Genomic DNA, 20,420 nt, shown 5'->3' on the forward strand with positions numbered 1-20,420 from the left:
TCTATAGACATGCAGCTTTAGCAGCAGAAAAACGGTGACTAAGAGACTCATGTTCATTGTGACTTCTCTAATCTCAACAGATTTCTTGCATGGAAGAGCAGGCATTTTCAGCTGACTCACGCATTTTCAGTTTTGAACTTGTGCAGAGGTGTTTTTTTCCCCCAAGAAAAAGAAAAGCCAATCCAATAAGCATTCATTTTTGGCACTCCTTAGCAAGACAGTTGCATAACAATTGATTGTTTTACAGTTATTCTATTAAAACAAAAAACCCCAAACCAAAACCATAACAAAGAACAAATGTCTCCATAAGTATATGTATACAGTGTCAAATGAGGTATTATTTCACAGAGCTGAAACTGCATTTGCACTTCCTATTTGTAAATCTTATTCTGCATTGAAGATTTGGGCGTCTAAAAGTGGTAAGAAGAAAGCTTTGAGATTAAAGTACATATGGAAAAAGCAACGTACTTCTTTATTCCTCTGCTCACCAAAAAAAGAGATATGCAGTGAACTGACCCAGGGAACATATCACACATCAAAAACTCCTTTGTATTGCCCACCAAGCACCACAGCAATACTTTGGCTCCTGCAGCACAGACAAGCAGCCCATAACAAGAAAGCTGCTTTGAGGAAGACGCACAGCTCTCTGGTAGGCAGCCCCAAGATCATGCCAGAACTGTCACAGATCTCCTCCCAACCCTTGTTCTAAGCAACAGAGACAGTTTCTATGCTGTGCTGCAACTGAATAGATCAAGATTTATATATCAACTAGGGAGTTTGATATTGGGATGGCAGCATTTAAAAGACTGAAAAATCAGGTGAGTTTCAACTGCAAAACAACTCTTTACTGGATTCATACTCATTGACAATACCCATTGCCAAAGGGAAGCTTCTCATTGCCATCAGTCAGTATCATGTACAGAACAATTAGCCTTCACAAAGTTGCTCTAAATTAGGTGGGAGCATAGAAACCCACAGACCTGATGCAATTTCAGTGAGCACTGATGGTTACTGTCCTTGATGGCTCTTAGCCTCCAAGGGAAACAGAAACCAAAGGGGGTTGTCTTCTTTCTTCCCCATCCTCCCTCTGTCACTGTGGATGCTTTATACTTTTCTACCCTAATACTCCAAAGAATGCTCTTATTTGCTTTTGACATCTTATTTTTGGGATCTGGACTTGTTCTGGTTTTGCCTGTTCTACTGGATTATTCTGCTTCCATCAAATATCCTTCCTGCCTGCTCTGCAGGGTTTTAGTTTTACCAGATATCACGCAGGCTTTACTTCTACAAGTTTTCCTGCACCCTGTTAGTGCAACTCTATCACAACTTTCCATTTAACCCCCTTGCAATTATGGCTATTATTTATATATTTAAGCCTAGCTGCACCACAAAATGCTTTCAGTGGTGTTACAATCTGTTGGGTGCCCATGGCAAGGTGCTGGCAGCAGGGGTGGCCTCTGTGAGATGAGGCCAGGGGCTGCCCCATGCTGGCCACAGCCGAGACCATCAGCCAAGCTGGTGGCACCTCTGGGAAAACATATTTAGGAAAGTGCAAAACACTGCACGGTAGTGAGGGGGGTGGAGGGGAAAGTGTGAGAAAGTCCTGCAGACCCCAAGGTAAGGATGAAGGGTAACAGGTGCTCCAGGTGCCCGAGCAGAGATTTCCCCGCAGGGCCACCTACAGCCGGTTAGCTGTGTACAGACAGCTTTTGAGGATCTCTTTTGAATACCTCCAAGGGGGAAGACTCCACAACCCCTCTTGGCAACCTGTGCCAGTGCTCAGTCACTCTCACAGTAAAAAAAGCATTTCCTGATGTTCAGAGAAAACCTCTTGTGTTTCAGTTTGTGCCCATCACCTCTGGTCCTGGTCACCACTGAGGAGAGCCTGGCTCTGTCCTCTTTATACCCTTCCCTTCAGGTGTTTGTAAACGTTGATGAGATTCCCCTGAGCCTTCACTTCTCCAGGCTATACAGACCCAGCTCTCTCAGCCTGCCTTCATGTGAGAGATGCTCCAGTCCCTTCATCATCTTAGTGGTACTTCACTGAACTCCTCTTCCAGTAGCTCCATCACTCTCTCATACTGGGAAAATATATTTTGGAAAATGAATTTAGGACCTGTTTTCAGCTAAAGTAGCAGGCCACTGTCAAAGACATTATACTGAGGAGATAGAGACTTCTAGCAAGTCTAGGCAGTTTACCTGCAGGCCTTGGTTGCAAAGGTCCGTACGTGATCATTAGTGACAGCCACGTAATAAGAGCACATACCATGCCATTAGCATGGACTGCCTTTAACAACGCAACCTGTAGGTACTGTTTGTAAGAGCTTGTTCCTAATAGAGATGCATAAGAGCATAATGTTCTCAGCGAACCTCAGCGTACCATCTAGAACATTCAGTTTTATATGGAGAGAAGACCAATAGCTTTGGATTATTTCCCCTGCCCTGAAAAATACTATAAAGATGTGAAGAACAGCAAGGGTGCTGGACCTCACCATGGATGGGAATTCTGCACAGCAAGCCATGACCCTACCAGAGAGGTCTGTCTGATGCTGCATTGTTGTTGGTTCCCACAACATCAGAAGGGACACAGAAGATTTCTTCTCATTATAACCTTTAGTAGTAACCAGCTATTTATTTTAAGCATCATGTGCCTTTCTTAATGAGATCCAAAAGTACCAGCACCTGCCAATGCAAAGCAATTATTCACCTACTCCAGAATTTTGGGTAAATCACTTCATTTTTCTCTCCTTCATTTTCCTAACTTTGTCAGAGGGGAATGCAGATAGGTTTATCATCTACAGAGCATTCTAAGATCTATGTATCAAGAACATATGCAAGTGCTAGGTAATAACAAACAGTCTTGTGGGAGATGCTTTGCAACTTCAATCACTAAAGAACTCAAATCTTACACCATTTTCAAGGTAAGGTCTTCCTCAGCTGAAGAATGTTGCTCTATTTTGGGAGCCTGATACCACTCAGTGTTACCTTCATCTAAAACGTACATGCCTCATCTGACTGCCTACCTAACGAGAAAAATAAGTTAAGGCTTTAAGTATGCAGTTTGTTTTTCCACCCCTCCAAGCAGAGATAACTGTTCAAGTTACTGACCTGGAAACAGTTAATCCAATGCTCACCAGAAACAGATAATCAAGCACAAACTAAGTGCTGTAATATAAACGTATACAGTAACCCCCGGGTTCAAAGAGGTAATATAGCTCTCTGGATGTTCCTAGAAAAACTTAAAATCACTGCTTGCTTAATAGGTCTTTCCTCAACCCAGTCTTTCCCCCTTAACTTCAGTATCCTCTCCTTTCCAGAAATTTTCTCCTCCAGGAATACCACTAAGCAAAACCAGAAGCAGAGAGCACAGTTTGTCACTCAGCCTGAAGTTGGCTTAAGACCTACTAAAAAAAAAAAAGGCATGTCTTATGTCAGACACTGGGTTTGGGGGCCAGAGCACAGGAAGTGCTTTCATGCTTGCATCTTCCTGGTCAAAAGAGTAGGGGAAAAAAGCAACTAAAATACGGAATCAGGTAAAAGCTGAGAGAATACTAAAAATTCAAACATTTTGTATAGAGCATCCATTACACAAAATATCACTTTAGGGTAGTGGAGATACCAGCCACAAAGCAATGGTCCCAGAGATTTAAAGACACTGAATCCAGCTGAGGGCAATTTTGTAGGGCATCTAGGGGAAGATGCATTAAAAGATGATGTTAGTATGCCAGATGAAATTTTTACACAGGAGCATCAGAATAAACTACCAAACCAGAATAAAATGTTGCCTCACCTAAATAGGGAATCCGCTATTTAGCTACAGATAGAAGTTACAGTGCTCAATTAGAGGTAATTACTGATACCTGCCTGTGGTGAGCGCTAAATAAATCTATAGATAAGAGCTTAAGAGTAATACCAATGGCAACATAGAACAAACTTGTTTCATAATTTGGCATTTTAAAATACAGATTGTCTATAAATCCTTGGTTTATGGATGGTTCAGTGACAGCTGTTGTGGTTTAACCTCGGCTGGTAACTAAACACCAGGCAGCTGCTTGCTCACCCTTGCTCCCCCACAGCGGGATGGGGAGGAGAATGGAAAAAAAGCCTCACGGGTTGAGATAAAGACAGTTTAATAGGATAACAAAGGAAGAGAATAGTATTAGTAACAATAACATAAACCAAGTGATGCACAAAGGCAATTGCTCACCACCTGCAAAATAAAACCCTGATGTCCACTCTGTTTCCAAGCAGCAATTCCACATCCCAGCTCACTTCCCCAGTTCTATAGGGAGCCTGATGCTACATGGTGGGGAACATCCCTTTGGCCAGTCTGGGTCAGCTGTCCTGCCTGTGCTCTCCCAGCTTCTGCTGCACCTGGCAGGGCGCGAGAAGCTGAAAAGTCCTTGACTTTGTGTAGATGCTACAACTGCCTAGCAACAACTAAAAACATCAGTCTGTTATCAACATTATTCTCATACTAAATCCAAACCACAGCACTGTACCGGCTACTAGAAAGAGAATTTATTCTACCCCAGCTGAAACCAGGAGACCAATCAATGACGATTGCTACTATCTGCTCATTACTGGGACTAATTAAACAGAAACACTTAAGTTTTAGATGCAGCTGAGCGGGACAAAGATGATATTAATCCTCCTTTCTCATCACCACCACGTTCCTTGAATCTGCCAGCATAACATATTTTAAAACACTACCAAAAAAAAAAAGAACCACCTGAAAACCAAAATCTATTTTGTAAAAGCCCAGCACTGTCACAGCAGGGAATAAGAAAACAATAGAACTGTTATGCCAACAGATTTGTGGAGATTATAACCTCCAAAAGACAAGGGTAACAGGCAGTACTCTGGTAATTTCTTAACCAAGCATAGCTGCAGCCAGAACAGGATATTTTTAGCTTTGAAACAGCCATACCTTGAAGATAGCACTGCCCTTATACACACAGGCAGAAGCAGAATGGATTGTTCAGCCAAATTTCACAAAATCAATGACTTGCATACAAACTGGACAAAGGTTGCTTTGTAGAAAATTGATGTACAAAATCTCAGTGCACTTTGGAAGGGGCAGATTTTACACAAAACTGACTACAGTCATTTGGTCATTTTCTCATAGATTTTTCTCACTCCCCCATACCCTCAAGCACCAATATGTAGGCTGGAAAAGGAAAGGGGTCCTCGCTTCCTAGTCTCCATCATCTCTCAGAACAGCTAAAAAAGTAGTTTTGGTCAGGCCTGTTATCTTGTAAGCACGTACAATTAATGTGATCTATCACCTCTGCCTTGCTTACCTCACCATTTGTAAATCTCTGGCAAAGTTGCTGACATTGCTTGCTTGTTTTGAGTAACTTTATGGCTATCTTGTTGGGATAACAGGAATGACACACAAAACAGGCTGCAGCCTTGCTGTCCACTTCCTGCTGTCAGAGGGCAGGTCTTGTGCTGACAAGTCATAGACGACATGGCCTTACCCAGGAACAAGCCTTCTGGTAGTTATGTAAGCAGCACACTCCTGGGTGTTTAACAATTTTATTGCTGGTACTTTTTTCTTTGTTCGTAAGTACATGGCACTTTCACAACCCTTGCTCTATATTGTTTCTTCTGGTGCTTTCACACATAACCATTCCCATTCCTACTTCACTCAGACTAATCTTAATATTTCTGTTACATATCTTAACAGCTTGAAATTGAGATCAGACCTCCACCTTCTCTCTTGCCCTCTCCCATACCTAATTAACAAAAGCTTTTTTTAAGAAATCAGTACAACTCACATCAGGGAGGAGGAAAGGGTCATTCTGGAGAAGCAGGACTCGCAGCTCATTCTCATCAAGGCCAGACAACTCATAAGTCTTTAGAACTTTTTTGTTCTCAGCATTGATGATGTTGTGTGAGTACTTACAAGACCTGCAAGAAAATACACAGAAATATCAACATTTACTTCTTCAGTCAAGTTGATTTAAAGAAGAACCTCACATGACATGCCACTTGGGAAAAGCCATGGAGAAAAAAGCAGTTTGGCAAAAGTCTCTGTGAACATTTAAATGGTCTCTGTAACTAGCTAGAGAACGGACCAAACAGCATAATAACTCTGTGAAATACAGTAGCATTATTATCCCCATTTTAAACATCAATGTTGCCAGACCACTTCCAAGAAAGCTAGCAGCACAAATCTTAAGCCAAGTCTGTCTACCCTACACTTTCTTCCCCTCCAATAAGAGGCAAGTCAAATCACATGACTTGAACAGCTGGAGGGAAAGCAAATTTTAAAGGAATACATCAATGACTGAGGAAGTTGCAACACCGTTGATTTTGTGAATGTAAAAGCTTTTTGTCCCAGGGGTGGCACATAAAGAAGGATGCAAGAGTCTGAGAGGGCCAAACAAAGAAATAATGAAGCTGCAAACAACACAATTTATCTTTGCTGGGAAGTTAAAAAAAAAAAAAAATCCAAGAAAGTTCATTAACTTCTGAGTTTTGGATACAGAAGCGATTAAAGGACAATAACGAAGATGCTGGTGCCACTTACAAACCCAAGAGAAACGTCTGAAGTGAGTATGAACTACAGAGAGGAAAGGACTGCCTTTTTTCTTTCATCTATCTGAAAGATACTGCAAATCAATAATAAGAGGAGAAACAGTCAACCTGTGCATTAATTCAATCCAGTAAAATACAGCTTATGTCTTGCTCTTCAAAAGCATGATTTGACACAGCCTTAAGACTAGACACACTCAACCAATAACAGTACCTGTTAATCTAGGAGACTCAAGTCTCTGTTCCCTTTATCCTTTCAGCCTCTAGTTAACTCCTGAAACTCTCCTTGTGAAAGTTTTTTTACCTCATGCTTTGCATGATCCAGTCCTTCTGTACAGGCCCTTGTGCAGACATTTCACCCCTGACCTCCACTACCTGCTAGACACATTGCTTTGTAGCAAATAAACAAGAATGCAAGGTCTAAAGGGCAGAAGTGTGCCATTTTTGGTCCCGAGAAATTATCTTCTAAGGATACCAGATTCTGTAGACACTGGATTAAAAGCTATGAAGGTAGGAGAGCTACACAGTACTGGACGTGGGAGCCATCACCAGTTAACTCCAGATTCCACCAACAGTCATACAGTAATCTATATCACTTGAGTACAATATTTCTAACTCAAAGGTTGAAACAGTCCACAAATACAGTGATAACTACTCAGCTAAGTTTAATAACACATTTAGAAAAAAGCAGTGAAAAGTTACCTGCCAGATACAAGTTAAAAATGGGTTTAACTGGACTAAAGTCATGATTCCACCAAATAGGAAGACTCCAGTAACTTGCACAGACATTTTTCTGTCCAGAGACTTTAAAACAAAGAGGATGCAAATCTGGAAGCAAGACTAGATTTTACCTTATTGGTAAAAAAATATTCTCCGTCTTGACGCACGTGGTCCACCTAGCAGTATTTCTGCCCCCCCATTTTAATCAAAAGCCCTAGCATCCTAATACCCTGCTAGTACCATTCAGAGATAGACATGGCCTTTCCTCTCCATGCTCTTCAGATCTGAGTGTGCAGCGAGCTATTTTGCTAGGGCAAAAGAAGAAGAATCTGGTGCAGTATCAGCATATTACTAACACTGCAACAGCACAGGACCTGGGACTTGGAGGCTTAAACTACAAATTCTTCCATCAGAGCTCGCTCTTGCCATTGACTGTGTCGTGGTTCAGCCCCAGCCGGCTGCCGAGCATCACACAGCTGCTCGCTCACCTGTCCCCCAAGTGGGAGGGGGAAGAGAATGGGAAGACCAAGGCAAAACTCGTGGGTTTAGTGGGACAGCAAAGGGAGAGGAAAATAACAACAATACTTAGAATATACAAAGCAGGTGATACACAGTGTAGTTTGCTCCCTGCCAGGAACTCGATGCCCAGCCAGTCCCCGAGCAGCGACCCCTCCTCCTCGGCCAGCCCCTCGCCTTATGTATTGAGCGTGACGTCATGGTACAGCATACCCCTTTGGCTCGTTTGGGTCAGCTGCCCTGGCTGTGTCTCCTCCCAGCGTCTTGTGAACAGTAACTCTATCCCACCCACAAACCAGGACACGTTGTCACGGAAAAGCTTCTGGGTTGCGCTTCTGCATTTGTTTTTGTTTCCTTTATCGTTATTTTTTTCAACTAGGTACCACCTTTGACCTGTCCCCCAGAGGCTGCTGGGCCTACCCTTCCTCCGAGTCCTCCCTGCATCCAGAAAACAGGGACCGATGGACATGGGAAATCAAACGCTGCCTCTCGCAGAGACGGCTGCCAGCAGAGCAGTGCCTTACAGCAAAATTAAGCGTTCCTAACTTTCTAGATTAAAACCACACAGCATGCTAGCAGTTTGGGTTTTTTCTTATTGGAGAAACATTTGTAAACCATTTCATCCAGATGCCAGGGGCTGTAGCAAGCGGCTTTAACAAAAAAAAACAAACCCAAAACCGTCACTTTGGGCTTTTACTAAACCAGCGAGAGCAGCAAACTTCCCGAGCAAGAAACGTCCGGTACGAAGCTGTACCCGGGGGCGGGGGGGGTTGGACCTCTCCTCCTGCAAGGAGCCGGAGCAGAAGGAGCCGGGGCAGGAGCTGCACCCCCGGCAGAGTGGGCCGGCCGGTGCAGCCGAGGCACGGGAGCGGCCGCAGGCTGCTGCCGAGCCGCTCCGGGCCAGTCCCGACGGCGGCCGGTTCCGGGGAGAAGCCCGCGGGGCTCAGGGGTGCGAGGGTGTGGGCACCCCCCGCCTCACCTCCAGGGCGGCCGGCGCCAACGGCTGCCCGCGGCCCCCCCCCCCGGCGCTCACCTGGGCCCCAGGTTGCACTTGCCCATGAGGTGGCGCTTGCAGAGGTGCAGCCGCTCGCAGCCCGCGCACTCCTTGCGGACGCAGAGCCGCACGGCCGACACGGCCAGGACCTGCGCGCCGCCGCCATCCCGCAGCACCAGGAACCGCTGGGGACCCGCCGTCAACAGCGTCTCCTCCAGCTGCTGCGCCGAGAGATCGATGTGCTGCCGGAGCTCCGACAGGCTCAGCCGCCCACCCTGGGTGCACAAGATCTTGGTGAGGAAGCAACACACCGCCGGGTCGCTCATCGTTCCCCTCTTGCCTCGACCAGCCGCGGCGAAGTGAGAGGAAACTGGGGGCGGGGCGGGGCGGGACTCCACGGCCGCCACCCGGCCGGGATCGCGAAGAATCGAAAGCCAAGGTGCGGGACGGGCTCGGCGGCGGGCGGGGTCTGCGGCTGAGGGAGCGCTGAGGGGGGAGGCGGAAAGTCGGCCTGAGGTCGCCGGGCCCAGCCGCCAGCGCCCAGCACCGTGAGGGAAGCCCGGGGGCTTCCTTGGCTGAAAACCACCCAGGAGACAAATAATGCGAGAAGTGATTGAAAAGGATGTGGGGTTTTCTTTTTCTTTTTTCTTTTTTTTTTTTTTTTTTTTTAAACGACGGATTCTTTGCTGTTTCTGATGTCTGGATTTGGCGGTGAGCTGCCGCCTGGATGAAATTCCATATATAGTTGTCCTGGTTTTTGGCTGTTATAGAGTTAATTTTCCCAAGAAGCTGGGAGGGGACACCCCCACACTAGGGAAAGCTGCCCCAGTAAATTGTCCTTATCCCAACCCACCAGTTTTACCTTTTTCTTCCCATTCTCCTCCCCATCCCACCCGGGGAGGGGGGAGTGAAGCGAGCGAGCGGCCGCGTGATGCTCAGCCGCCGGCTGGCACTAAACCACGACAGTAGTATCTTCATTGGTTCCTATGTATCGGGTGTGGATCCAGGCTAGTCCCTCCCAGAGTGTGTACACAGAGCAGAGCACCAGCGTCCACTGAAGAATTTCCTCGCCTCCCTGCTAACTTCTGCTCTCTCTACTTATACATTACACCAACACAAATGTAGTGCAGAGCATTAAGCCTATAATGTAGGAAAAAACTTGAGCATACCCAAATAATTCCAGTATTTATGTAGCAATGCCATTACTTTTCTTTCTTCCAGATTGGCAGTCAGCTGCTGCTCAATGCTGGTTGCAGCAACAAGTGGGAAGCAGAGAAGTGACAGGTTCCTGTTAATGCTGAAGTAGGGTTTGGAAGCGGGATGAGTAGTAAATTCACTTGAGATGATCTTTCATACTCAAACTCTTTGGCAATGCAAGCTTAAGGAACAGCGAGTTTCGATTGCTCCTTCTGGATCAGGAAGTTAACCTCAAAAATAAAGTGAATGCCAGCCTTTGTTGCTTGGTGCTAACCCCTGATTTGAAAGGCATGTGAAACTACACAGTTGCAGTCACGATCACTGTTCGGGTCATAAAACAGAACCACCTCAAGGCATGGGACCAAGGTGGTACAGTCTGTGGTTTTGCTCTTTCTTTGTTGAAGGGAAGGTTATGGAAGAAGCTTTTCATTGGGCCTATTTCCCCATATTTGCCTTCTTGCTATGACACTTGAACAAATGAAGTAATTTTTAAAAAGCAATAGAGAAGGAGGAGTTTGCTCCATCGTTCTAGCTTTAGAAAAGTAAATTGATAGTTCTGGGCTGGTTTGTGTTCTAGGCATGCATACGTGCGTTCTCAGGTTGTCAACAGGTTGTAAAGGATGATAAAACTCAGATCCATGCTTGATGTAGTATCGAGACTGATAAGGTAGAAAATTATTCAAACAGTGAGTCAGCAATGTATTGCCAGCTTCAAACAGTAGATAATATAATAATGAGTCAGGCAAATATTTCAGTCATTTGCTTGTATCTATTTCTCTCCTGTTTTTCAGCCAGTTCTAGTGAAAACATGCGTTTGTGCGTTAATCCACTCAGACGTCTGAACTGGATACTTTGTTGGAACAGTATTAACAGCATGGAGCAGGAAAGTAAAGTGAAGCACTGCAAGCAGAAAGAAGCTGCAAATACAGTCTTGGCAAATGTGTTCTATTCTACACTTAAATACGGTTAAGAAGGGTTTTGGATCAGTCCTGAGTGAAAGCAAACAAAGAAACATTACTGGATTTATTCTGGATTTTGGTATAATGTTTTGCAAATACAAATGCCCCAAATATTTGACTTCCTTACCAACTTCAAACAGTACCAGTTTATGTGAAACAACAAAGCTGGGTGAGGCAGAAGGGACCACTATATCGAGGAGTCCCAAATCAGTGTTATTTTCACAGGGCAGTGAGTGATTCTAGCGTTAAATATCAAGCCATTTGCTTAAAGTTAGAAACCACTGAAAAAGTGGCTGGGTTGATGTAACTTCTTGCTGCTGCTAAAAATGTAATCCCTGTACATCTCTCTCTCTGGTGTCCTCTACTTCCAGCTGTAATGTCTCCTTGTTTGCCCTGGCTCTGGTATTCACCTGACTAAGCCAAATCAGCTTTCAGAAACTTGAAACTGAAATACCAGTTGGTATGAGTGACATATGAATGGAAATGGGTGTGTGTGTAAGCACCAGAATAAACAGCAGAACAAAGGTTAAAGGAATGGCCTGTGTTGATAACCAAAGATGCAGTTTAAGGCAGTAAAATTGAGAAATACGTTGTTTCTCTCAAACCAGGAAGACCTGCACTCTGCAGCATAGACAACTTGTCTGCAGAAGATGCTGCTGTCTGACAGCTGGACATGGTAGGAAGATACGACATGTCACAAATACCATTTCTTTTCCTTTCAGTCCAACTGGAAGCAGACCATAGCCTCAGAAACTCAAAATGAGGAAACACTGAAAATAGGCAAATGAGTTGCCTGAAGTGTGTGGAGGCAGAAGTAGCCGGACTGTGAAGCACAAGGATGCCACCATAGTAACTGCTGGGTCCCAGTAGCTTTCATACCCACTGCTGGGCATCAAAGACCCCTTCCAAGGCAGTTTGCCACTGGCAGTGAAGAATAACCCAAGAGATGCCATTAGGGTGTGATGGTCAGTGCCCTTCTTTCCTTACATTGCATGCAACATAGATCCTGGCCAGATGCATTGAGCACATGCACCTTGGTGCTTCTGAGTGTGGGGTTTGACAGTGTGAATGAAGTTGAATAAATTGACTGAATGTGAATGAAAGTAGGGGACCTGAGTGAAATGTGTGCATACCGAAATGTAACTTCTGCAGCTTAACTGGAGGCAGATGGATTTTGGGAAAAAAAAAAAAAAAAAAAAAATTGCCTTGCCTGATGTATCTGCAGTACGAACACGCAGCGTGTTGTTATGCTCAGTCCCACAGAACCGCTCTGCTGTGTGTGAAGAAGAGGATATTCCTGCTCTAAACAGCCTGCACAGCCTGGCTTGCCTGGTAACTCTGACCACATCAGCAGTTCTGTCCCTCTGGGGATGGCTAAAGTATGTGGAAACACACTGGGAATGATGCTGCCAAACTGACTTCCCCTCTTTTACATCATGTGCCTAGTTCAGTTTCTCTCATCATCAGCCCCATTCTACTTCTTGAGACCCCTCTTTCAGGTCTCAGCTTTGGCTGACCCTATAGTTATTCTGTCCCATGCAACCAACTATTACTCTTGTTGTCTTTCCCCCAGAATGTTTCAAATAGAGTTTTGCAGCACATGCTGGGACCTTTGCTTTCTTGTCCCTCCCCCATTTCTTACACAACCCTCCCACAGTTCTGTACTACCTGTCCCAGCTAATGGCTGGGTATACATTTTCCTGAGGATTCCAAAATCATTTTGAGGTTTTTGTTCTGTGGAAAGTGTTAGGTTATGTGATAAAAGTTCATCCAGTGGGAGATGGGAGCTCTCTTCCCACCTGATGTGCCTGTCCCACACACACTCAATAATTGCAATCAGTTCAGACCAGCTTTGTCCCCAGCACGGGGACTCCCTTTTTGGAGTTGGTTGTGGTGTGGGGCTGGCTGGGCAGGGACACCCCTCCCAGGCACCTGTCTGTGGGGGAGGAAATGGAGCAGGATGGAAAAGGGGTGGGATGCAGGGGAAAAGCAGTTTGAGATCACATGAGATTATGAGGTGATGATGAGATTATGAGGTGATGATGAGATGTTTAGGGGAGGAACAAGTGTGGGAAAATAAAGGAGTGGCCAGCAACTGGAGTGAGTGCAGATGTGTGAGTGTGTGATGGAGCAGCCAGTGCACGGGTGAAGCGGCCTGGGAGCTGGGGTGAGTGGATCTCTAGGGACCAGCTCCGGGTGTGAGGGGACCTGTTTGTCTCTAGGGGCGAGAGCACAGGGGGGTCACCTATGGAACATGGAAAGTGTGTATGTGTGCTCATGTGTGTTTGTGACAGTCTGTATTGGCAGCTGGAGTAGGGCTGTGCCTTGGGGGCTTGTAGGTCCAGGTGCCAGCAACTGGGGAGACTGGGATCCAGGGGCAGCTACTGGGCAGATTGAGTGTCTGAGTCCCGTTGCTGGAGGGATTCACCTTGTACGTATGTGCATGTGTGTGTGTGTATATATATGTATATTCCCACTAGTGGACATGCATCCTGCTCAGCCAGAGAGGGGAGCAGGATGAGGCTGTTGGTGCTATGTTCATGTGAGTGCTCTGAGTGTCTGTGATTTGTGTGGCCAGCCACATATATCTGTACGTATGGGGTGTATGCCTGTCCCCTGTGCGTGTGTGCCAGCTGGGAACACATTTTCAGCCTCGCTACTAGTTGTGCCTGGGGACAGGGAGCTGCAGCAGCCTCGCCTCTCTCAGGTTGTTGCCTCCAGCATGAAATGTTTTCCTCTACTGGAAACAGTTCCACTGGTTTCAGCTTCCGGAGATTACTGCGGAGGTTTCTGTGGGGTTTAAATCTGTGCTGGGGAAATGACTTTCCTTAGAACCAGAATGGCACTCTGACGTTTTACTTCATAACGTGAATGTATTCCTAGCAGAATTTTTTTCCTGAGAAGTTACTTCTCTACAGAAAAAACAGAAGGTCTGTGCATAAGGCTGTCTGTGACTCTGTGTTAAAGTTGTAACAGCACAGGGATTTTAAACAGAAATATGCAGATTGATACAAGTGCAGCATGAATGGAAATATATGTGTGTGAAAGGACCAGAAGAAACAGCAGAATAGCCTGTATTGACAATGGAGACTGGTGTTGCTAAGGCACAGCTCCTCTAACTGTCCTGGGACAGACGATCCTGTCCAGTTTAGCTCCATAGAGTATGGGCTCCTATAGCAAGCCCCTGGTCTTTGTTTTCTTCATTAGCAAAAGGGTCTTTCCTGAAGCCCAAACCCTCTTTCCCCCTCTGTTCTGCTCCCCAGCTGTCTTCCCTTAGCCACAGCAGGGGGATCAATGGCTACAAAGACAGAATAGAAAGTCATCTAGGATAGTAGCTGGAAACTAAACGGAAGGCAAATCCTAGTCCTGCTCATCCTGGCTGACATGGAAACCCTCTTCCAAACATGCCTAAAGTGGTAAAGGTGGTTGTGACTTTGTAGGCAATTGCTGTTTTTCCTGAAGTTCCATAGCTATAAGGATATCAACAAATAAATATAAACAGTCAATAACTCTCTATAAATAAATGTGTCACTTGTGCACTTCAGGCAGTCACCTGCAGGTGTCAGGAAAATTTATGTTTTGCCCACTGCACAATTAGCTGAATGTATTGTGTTAACATCCCATTTTTCTATCTTCTTCAGAAGCATCAGTGTATGGCAGCAACTGCACCTCAAGGTTACCATAACCTGAAGAGAAGTGAGGGCACGAGGGTCAGAGTGAGTGTGCAGAAGCAGCACGGTTTGGGGCTCAGCTCTGGTGCCTGTACACAAGCGCACACAGCATGGGGAACAAACAGGAGGAGTCAGAAGTCCACGCATAGTTGCAGAGTTGACCTCAGTGGGATTACCAAAACATGGTGGGATAGCTCTCCTGACTGGAGTGCTGCAACCAGTAGATAGCTTTTTCGAAAATACAGGGTAGGAAGCTGAAGAGCAGGCCATACACCTGCTGTACACCAACACAGAATAAATGGTTGAAGATGTGAAGGTTAAGAGCAGCCTTTTCTGCACCAAACAGGAAACTGTGGAGTTCAAGATCCTAGGAGGAATGAGCAATAGAAACAGCTAAATTACAACCCTGGACTTCCCAAGAGCAGATTTTGGCCTGTTCAGGGACCTGCTTGGCAGAATCCCATGTGAAACTGCCCTGGAGGGCAAAGAGGCCCAGGAGGACTGGTTGATCATCAAGGACAGCTTCCTCAGAGCCCAAGGATGGTCCATTACAGTGTGCAGAAAGTCTAGCAGGCATGGCAGAAGGCCATTGTGAGTAAATGTGGAGCGCCAGACTGAGCCAAAACACAAAAAGGAGCACACAGAGGTGGAAGCGGGGACAAGTTATTTGGGAGTAATACAAGGATGTGGTTATGAATGCCAAAGCTCAGCTGGAGCTGGAACTAGCAAGGGAGGAGAAGGCCAGCAGGAAGGGTAAAGACACTGGTAGTGTCATAACCTGACTACTCTGAGGGGTTACGCGTTGGTAAAGGTTCAGACTGCTGAGGAGACAAATCTGCGTTGCCTTCTAGTGAGGTGATTATAAGCTCAGTGCAATACCCAGATTCCTCATTGACTGTCCTACTTCTGCCCAACTGCGCAAAGTAGGTATATGTACAATACCAAACTAATGTCCACAAAATTACGTTTGAAAATAAAAGGTAAAAGAATAGTACCTGCTGGGTTCCAGTAAGTAAAGAATTAAACCAGTCGAACATCAGGATTGCCAATAAATGTATGTTTATTAAGTGGCTAAATATTTGCTAATAGTTGCTATGTTAGATCTAACCTTATATGGATACTCACAGATAAAAGTTTGTAAAGTCTTGATGGTGATAAAAACAGTAATAACACAAATAACAGTCACAGTTGCAATTAAGGTGACTGACAGTGTCATAAAATGTCACTGTGCTAATGGCATTCTCAGCTAGCTCTGCTGTAAGGTCAGCTTTTATGGAGCTGCTTCACCTATGTGCAATTACTTGTGACTTATCATCCAAAATCAGACAAGTACAGACTTACGGAGATCAAATCACAAACCACATGTAAGGTGCTTTTTCTGCTTTTTTCTCTCTGAGCACTTCTTGCGGTTTCGTGTACCAGTGTGCATCCTGTTGGTACACATCATGCAGGAGCTCTTCTAAGAAAAAAAAGGAGGGAGGGGTGTCAGTCACCACAGGTAGCAAAAGGAAGGCCAAGAAGAGTATGCACACATTGGTCAATGCGGAAGGAGACCTAATGAAAAGTGATAGGGAAAAGGTGGAGGTTCACAGTGCCTTTTTTTTTGCCTCAGTTTGCACTGGTAGGCTTTGCCCCCAACTTCCCAGGTCCCTGAGCCTCCTAGCAGAGTCCATGGGCATAAAGCAGTACCCACAGCAGAGGAATCTGAAGTTAGGGATCACTGAACCCGCCTGGACTCCATGGAGCAGAGTGGATGGGTCCGAGGGTGCTGAAGGAGCAGCCCAACGTCATTGTGAGGCTGCTGTCTGTCCTCTTGAAAGGTCATGGCAGCCAGTGGAGATTCCTGGTAGCTGGAAAAAGGCAAATACCACACCCTTCTGCAAGAAGGTGTCAAGGAGGATGGTCCAGGTCAATCAGCCTGTGAGAATTGAATGTAAGAGGTTAAAAACACTGGTGTCCGCTTATCTTTTGTGCAAACATTGTGGATGGAGATCTGCAAGGTCGGCACGAGATGCAGCCGAAGGAGGGAGACTTGCGGTGGCAGGACGGTCCTGATTTGGCTAAAGAATGTGGAATAAGCAGATAAATGATTTCAACACAGAATCTTGAAGGCCAGGGTGCCCAGAGTGAGACCTTTTGCTCAATTATCTATGAAATGAATATTAAAGTTAACGTCCCTGAATATGATAATGACCTTAAAGAAGTACAGGCTAAACATATATGTCTATAGTACTCAACTCTCCACCCAAATCATGTTAAATGTCACCCCAGGGAGGGGAAGAGCTAAGGTTAGGGTATAAAGGATATTGAACCCCTGGGGGGAGAGAAGAGATTAAAGACCTGGAACAGGCAGTCAACAGACTGTGTTCCTTCTCCTCCACCCAAGATAGGGACACCTTCTTTTGGCGAAGAATACCTGGGATAGCATTTTGCTAGCACTATCATCATATATTAGCACTACGTAAGTGTATTTACCAATAGCAATTCCAAAGTTTTTATATCTGTTGCCTTGATAAATTACTTTTTTCAACTTTGCGAAACTGTCTCAGTGAAAGTCCTCAGTGAAAGGCTCTGACAGGCGAATGTTGACTCTGATAAGTGGCTACGTACATAATCCTTAGGACATAAACCATTGATCAAGTTTGGGACTAAGACTGAACCTAGCCGCATCTAGACTCCTCTCTGAGAAGGAGTTTAGAAGGCAAGGGAGTCCTTTCTGAACTTCATTACTCGAGGGGAAGGCCTCCCTCAGCCACGCATCAGACTCATACCCTTTTACGTGACACAGCCTCACCTTGGTCTTTGGAAAGGTCATAGAGCAAATCCTCACAGAAGCCGTTTCCAGGCATGAGAAGGGCAAGAAGGTGACTGGGAGCAGTCAGCATGGATTTACCAAGGGCAAAGGACAATGAGCAACCTCATTGCCTTCTCTGACAAGGTGACTGACCCTATGGACAAGGGGAGGCCAAAGGCTTTAGCAAGGCCTTTGACATAGTCTCCTATAGTTTCCATATAAACAAATATGGGCTGGATAAGCAGATGATAAGATGGGTGGAAACTTGGCTGGCCTTCCGATGTCAGAGGTGTGATCAGTGGTGCAAAGTCCAGCTGGCAGCCAGCATATTAGTGGAGTCCCTCGGGTACTGTGACTGACCAATAAACGCCTTCAATGGAAGAAGGCTCAGTGGAGATGGCCAAGCGTGATGCCATGAAGCTCAGAGAATAACACTGGGTGTGACTGACCACAGCTATTGCAAAGAAGCTGACTTTGTCTCAATACAAAAGGGATCAGAGGGCGGCCTCTGTTCTACATAAATGGCTATGTGGGTCATCCTGGTGGTATAAACGTTTCTCCCCAAGATAGACAGACCAGCATGGCAGGGGAGCGAATACAGGGCTCAGCCCAACACAGGAGTATAAAAACTAAACAACAAAAGAATTTTGAAGAGAGCAACAGGCTTGAGCTGGCTTCAACCCACGTATTCCTTCCTGGGGATTTGGGATGCACAGCGTCATGATGGTGAGCATATTACAGAGACTGGTAATGGGAATCACATTGGCATTGCGATTGAACTGTGTATTGCAATTGCTGTATTTTGCTAAATGTAACTTTCATTTGTATTGTATTGTGTTTTCACACACACAATTGTTTTCACAATTGTATTGAGTTTTTGTATCTCCCTGCTAAATGAGAAATCCTGTGTAACATCAACTATCTTCAAATAAGTAAATTTGATATTAAACATTACACCCTCCACACATGGAATATCTAAAAGAACCTGATCAGAGAGAATTGGACTCTGACAGGGATAAGTATTGGGATCGTAGTGTTTAAACTCTTCATTAAAAACCCTGATGACGGGACAAAGCACACTCGCAGCAAGATTGCAGATGGCACAAACTGGGAAGTAGCGGCCAGTATGCTGAAGGGCATGGCTGCTATTCAGAGGGACCTAGACAAGCTGGAGAAGTGGGCTGACAGGAACTTCATGAAGTTCAACAAACACAAATACAAAGTCCTGCACCAGGAATGGAATAACCCCATGCAACAATACAGGCTGTGGCAGATTGTCTAGGAAGAAGCTCTGCAGAAAAAGACCTGGGGGTCCTGGTGGACAACCAGTTGACCATGAGCTAAAAATGTGCTCTTGTGGCAAAGAAGCCGATCAGTGTCCTGACACAACAGTAACATGAGAATATGGCTGAGATGGAGTTCATTTTCCCCACAGCAGCCCTCACAGCGCTGTGCTGTGTATCAGCAGCCAGCAAGGTGTTGGTAACATGCTGATGTTTTGGCTACTGCTGAGAAGGGCTGGCACAGCACCAAGGCTGTCTCTACAACATTTCCTTTGCTTTTGCTTTCTTAAACTGCCTTTATCCTGACCCACAAGGCTTTATCCATCTTATTCCCCCCCCCCCAGTTCTGGTGAGGAGGGGAGTGATAGAGCAGCTTGATGGGCACCTGGTGTCCAGCCAGGGTGAACCCACCACAGGCACCAAGCTGGCTGAGGCACTGGCACAAGATGTATGAGGAAAAGCTGAGAGAACTGGTTCTGTCCAGCCTGGAGAAGAGAAGGCAAAGGGAAGACCTTATTGCTCTTTGCAACTACCTGTTTGCAGAATGCAGAGAATACAAAGCCAGACTTTTCTCCAAGGTGCACAGGGAAAGGATGAACAGCAAAAGGCACAAGTTGGAATATAAGAAATTCCATTTAGATATTAGGACAAAGTGGCCCAGAAAGGTTATGGAATCTCCACCTTTGCAGGTGTTCAAGGGTCAGCTGGACACAACCCTGGGTAGCCTGTCCTAATTAGACCTGCTCTGAGCAGAAGGTTGGACTAGATACCTCTGGAGGTCCCTTCCAGCCTAAATTATTCTGTGATGCTATGATTTTTTTAAGTAAAGCATCTTCTTTCCTAGAAGCATTACAATACACTGCATTGACTGTCAGGTTTGGGGACAGGTCAGGAAAGAGGAGGGAGAGGAATTTAACCTGGGAACCCTCCCAGGTTAGTTTCTCTGACATCTTAGATACTTGTTTGCTTGTGTGTCTTGAGGGGATTTGCTTTTGTCCACAGCCTGTTGTACAAGTCTCGTGGCCATGTCTCTTGTTCACTACCGATAGCAGGCAGCAGGCGTTAAGACTCCGTCAGCTTAACTAAAATTTCTGTGCTGAATATTTTGGCGAAAGTTAATAGTCTCAGCACAACAAAAGGTGAGACTTGTACACTGTGAGATGAGGGTAAAAAGACTGGTTAGTTGTTTGTTTCAGTAACTAATATCCACATGCACAATATTCATTTTTATAAGGACCATTGTATTTATACTTGCAGAATAAAATAATGACATACAAGCTTAACATGGTTTCTAATCATCATGAAAGCTTTCATGAAAAACCAAACCCTTAGCAGATTTTCTCACCGCTCTGTCAGACTTGGCAAATGCAACTGATAGGCTGTATGCTGGAGCTTTCTCCTAAGGAAGGGAGATTCCCTCTTTAAGCATGTTTTATGTATGTGGATTTGTAAACCAAATCCAGCAGCTAGTTCCTTCACAGTAGACTTCTAAATCTTTTTCTGTGGGAATACAGTAACATAGGAGCATTACACTTCAGTTATTACATCACTAGAGGCATGGTGTTGTCAAAGACCAAACCTTTAGATATCTTGGAAAACGCACCCTATTGTGCTATTGCCTTTGAAGAATATTTGATGTTAAAACATCTCCAGAACCTACTGTACAAGGTTGACTGCTCTGATTGCTCCATTAATAGGGACCGTATAACCTTTCTTACCTTAAACCATTATACGCTTACTTTG

General features: G+C 45.2%; 1 protein-coding gene across 1 annotated transcript in view; it reads right to left on the reverse strand.

The window, feature by feature from the left end:
• The window catches only part of LOC104631493 (protein mono-ADP-ribosyltransferase PARP12), a 28,676-nt gene extending 19,454 nt beyond the window's left edge, over positions 1-9,222 (reverse strand). The window contains exons 1-2 of the mRNA XM_075761004.1: positions 8,813-9,222; positions 5,784-5,916 (exon numbers count right to left, since the gene is read on the reverse strand). Of these exons, the coding sequence (XP_075617119.1) occupies positions 5,784-5,916; positions 8,813-9,099 (420 nt within the window). The 5' untranslated portion in view covers positions 9,100-9,222. The remainder of the gene's footprint in view (positions 1-5,783; positions 5,917-8,812) is intronic.
• Between the last annotated feature and the right edge of the window lie 11,198 nt (positions 9,223-20,420).

The sequence above is a fragment of the Balearica regulorum genome, chromosome 1 (assembly GCF_011004875.1).
Source record: "Balearica regulorum gibbericeps isolate bBalReg1 chromosome 1, bBalReg1.pri, whole genome shotgun sequence".
Taxonomy (NCBI): Eukaryota; Metazoa; Chordata; class Aves; order Gruiformes; family Gruidae; genus Balearica; species Balearica regulorum.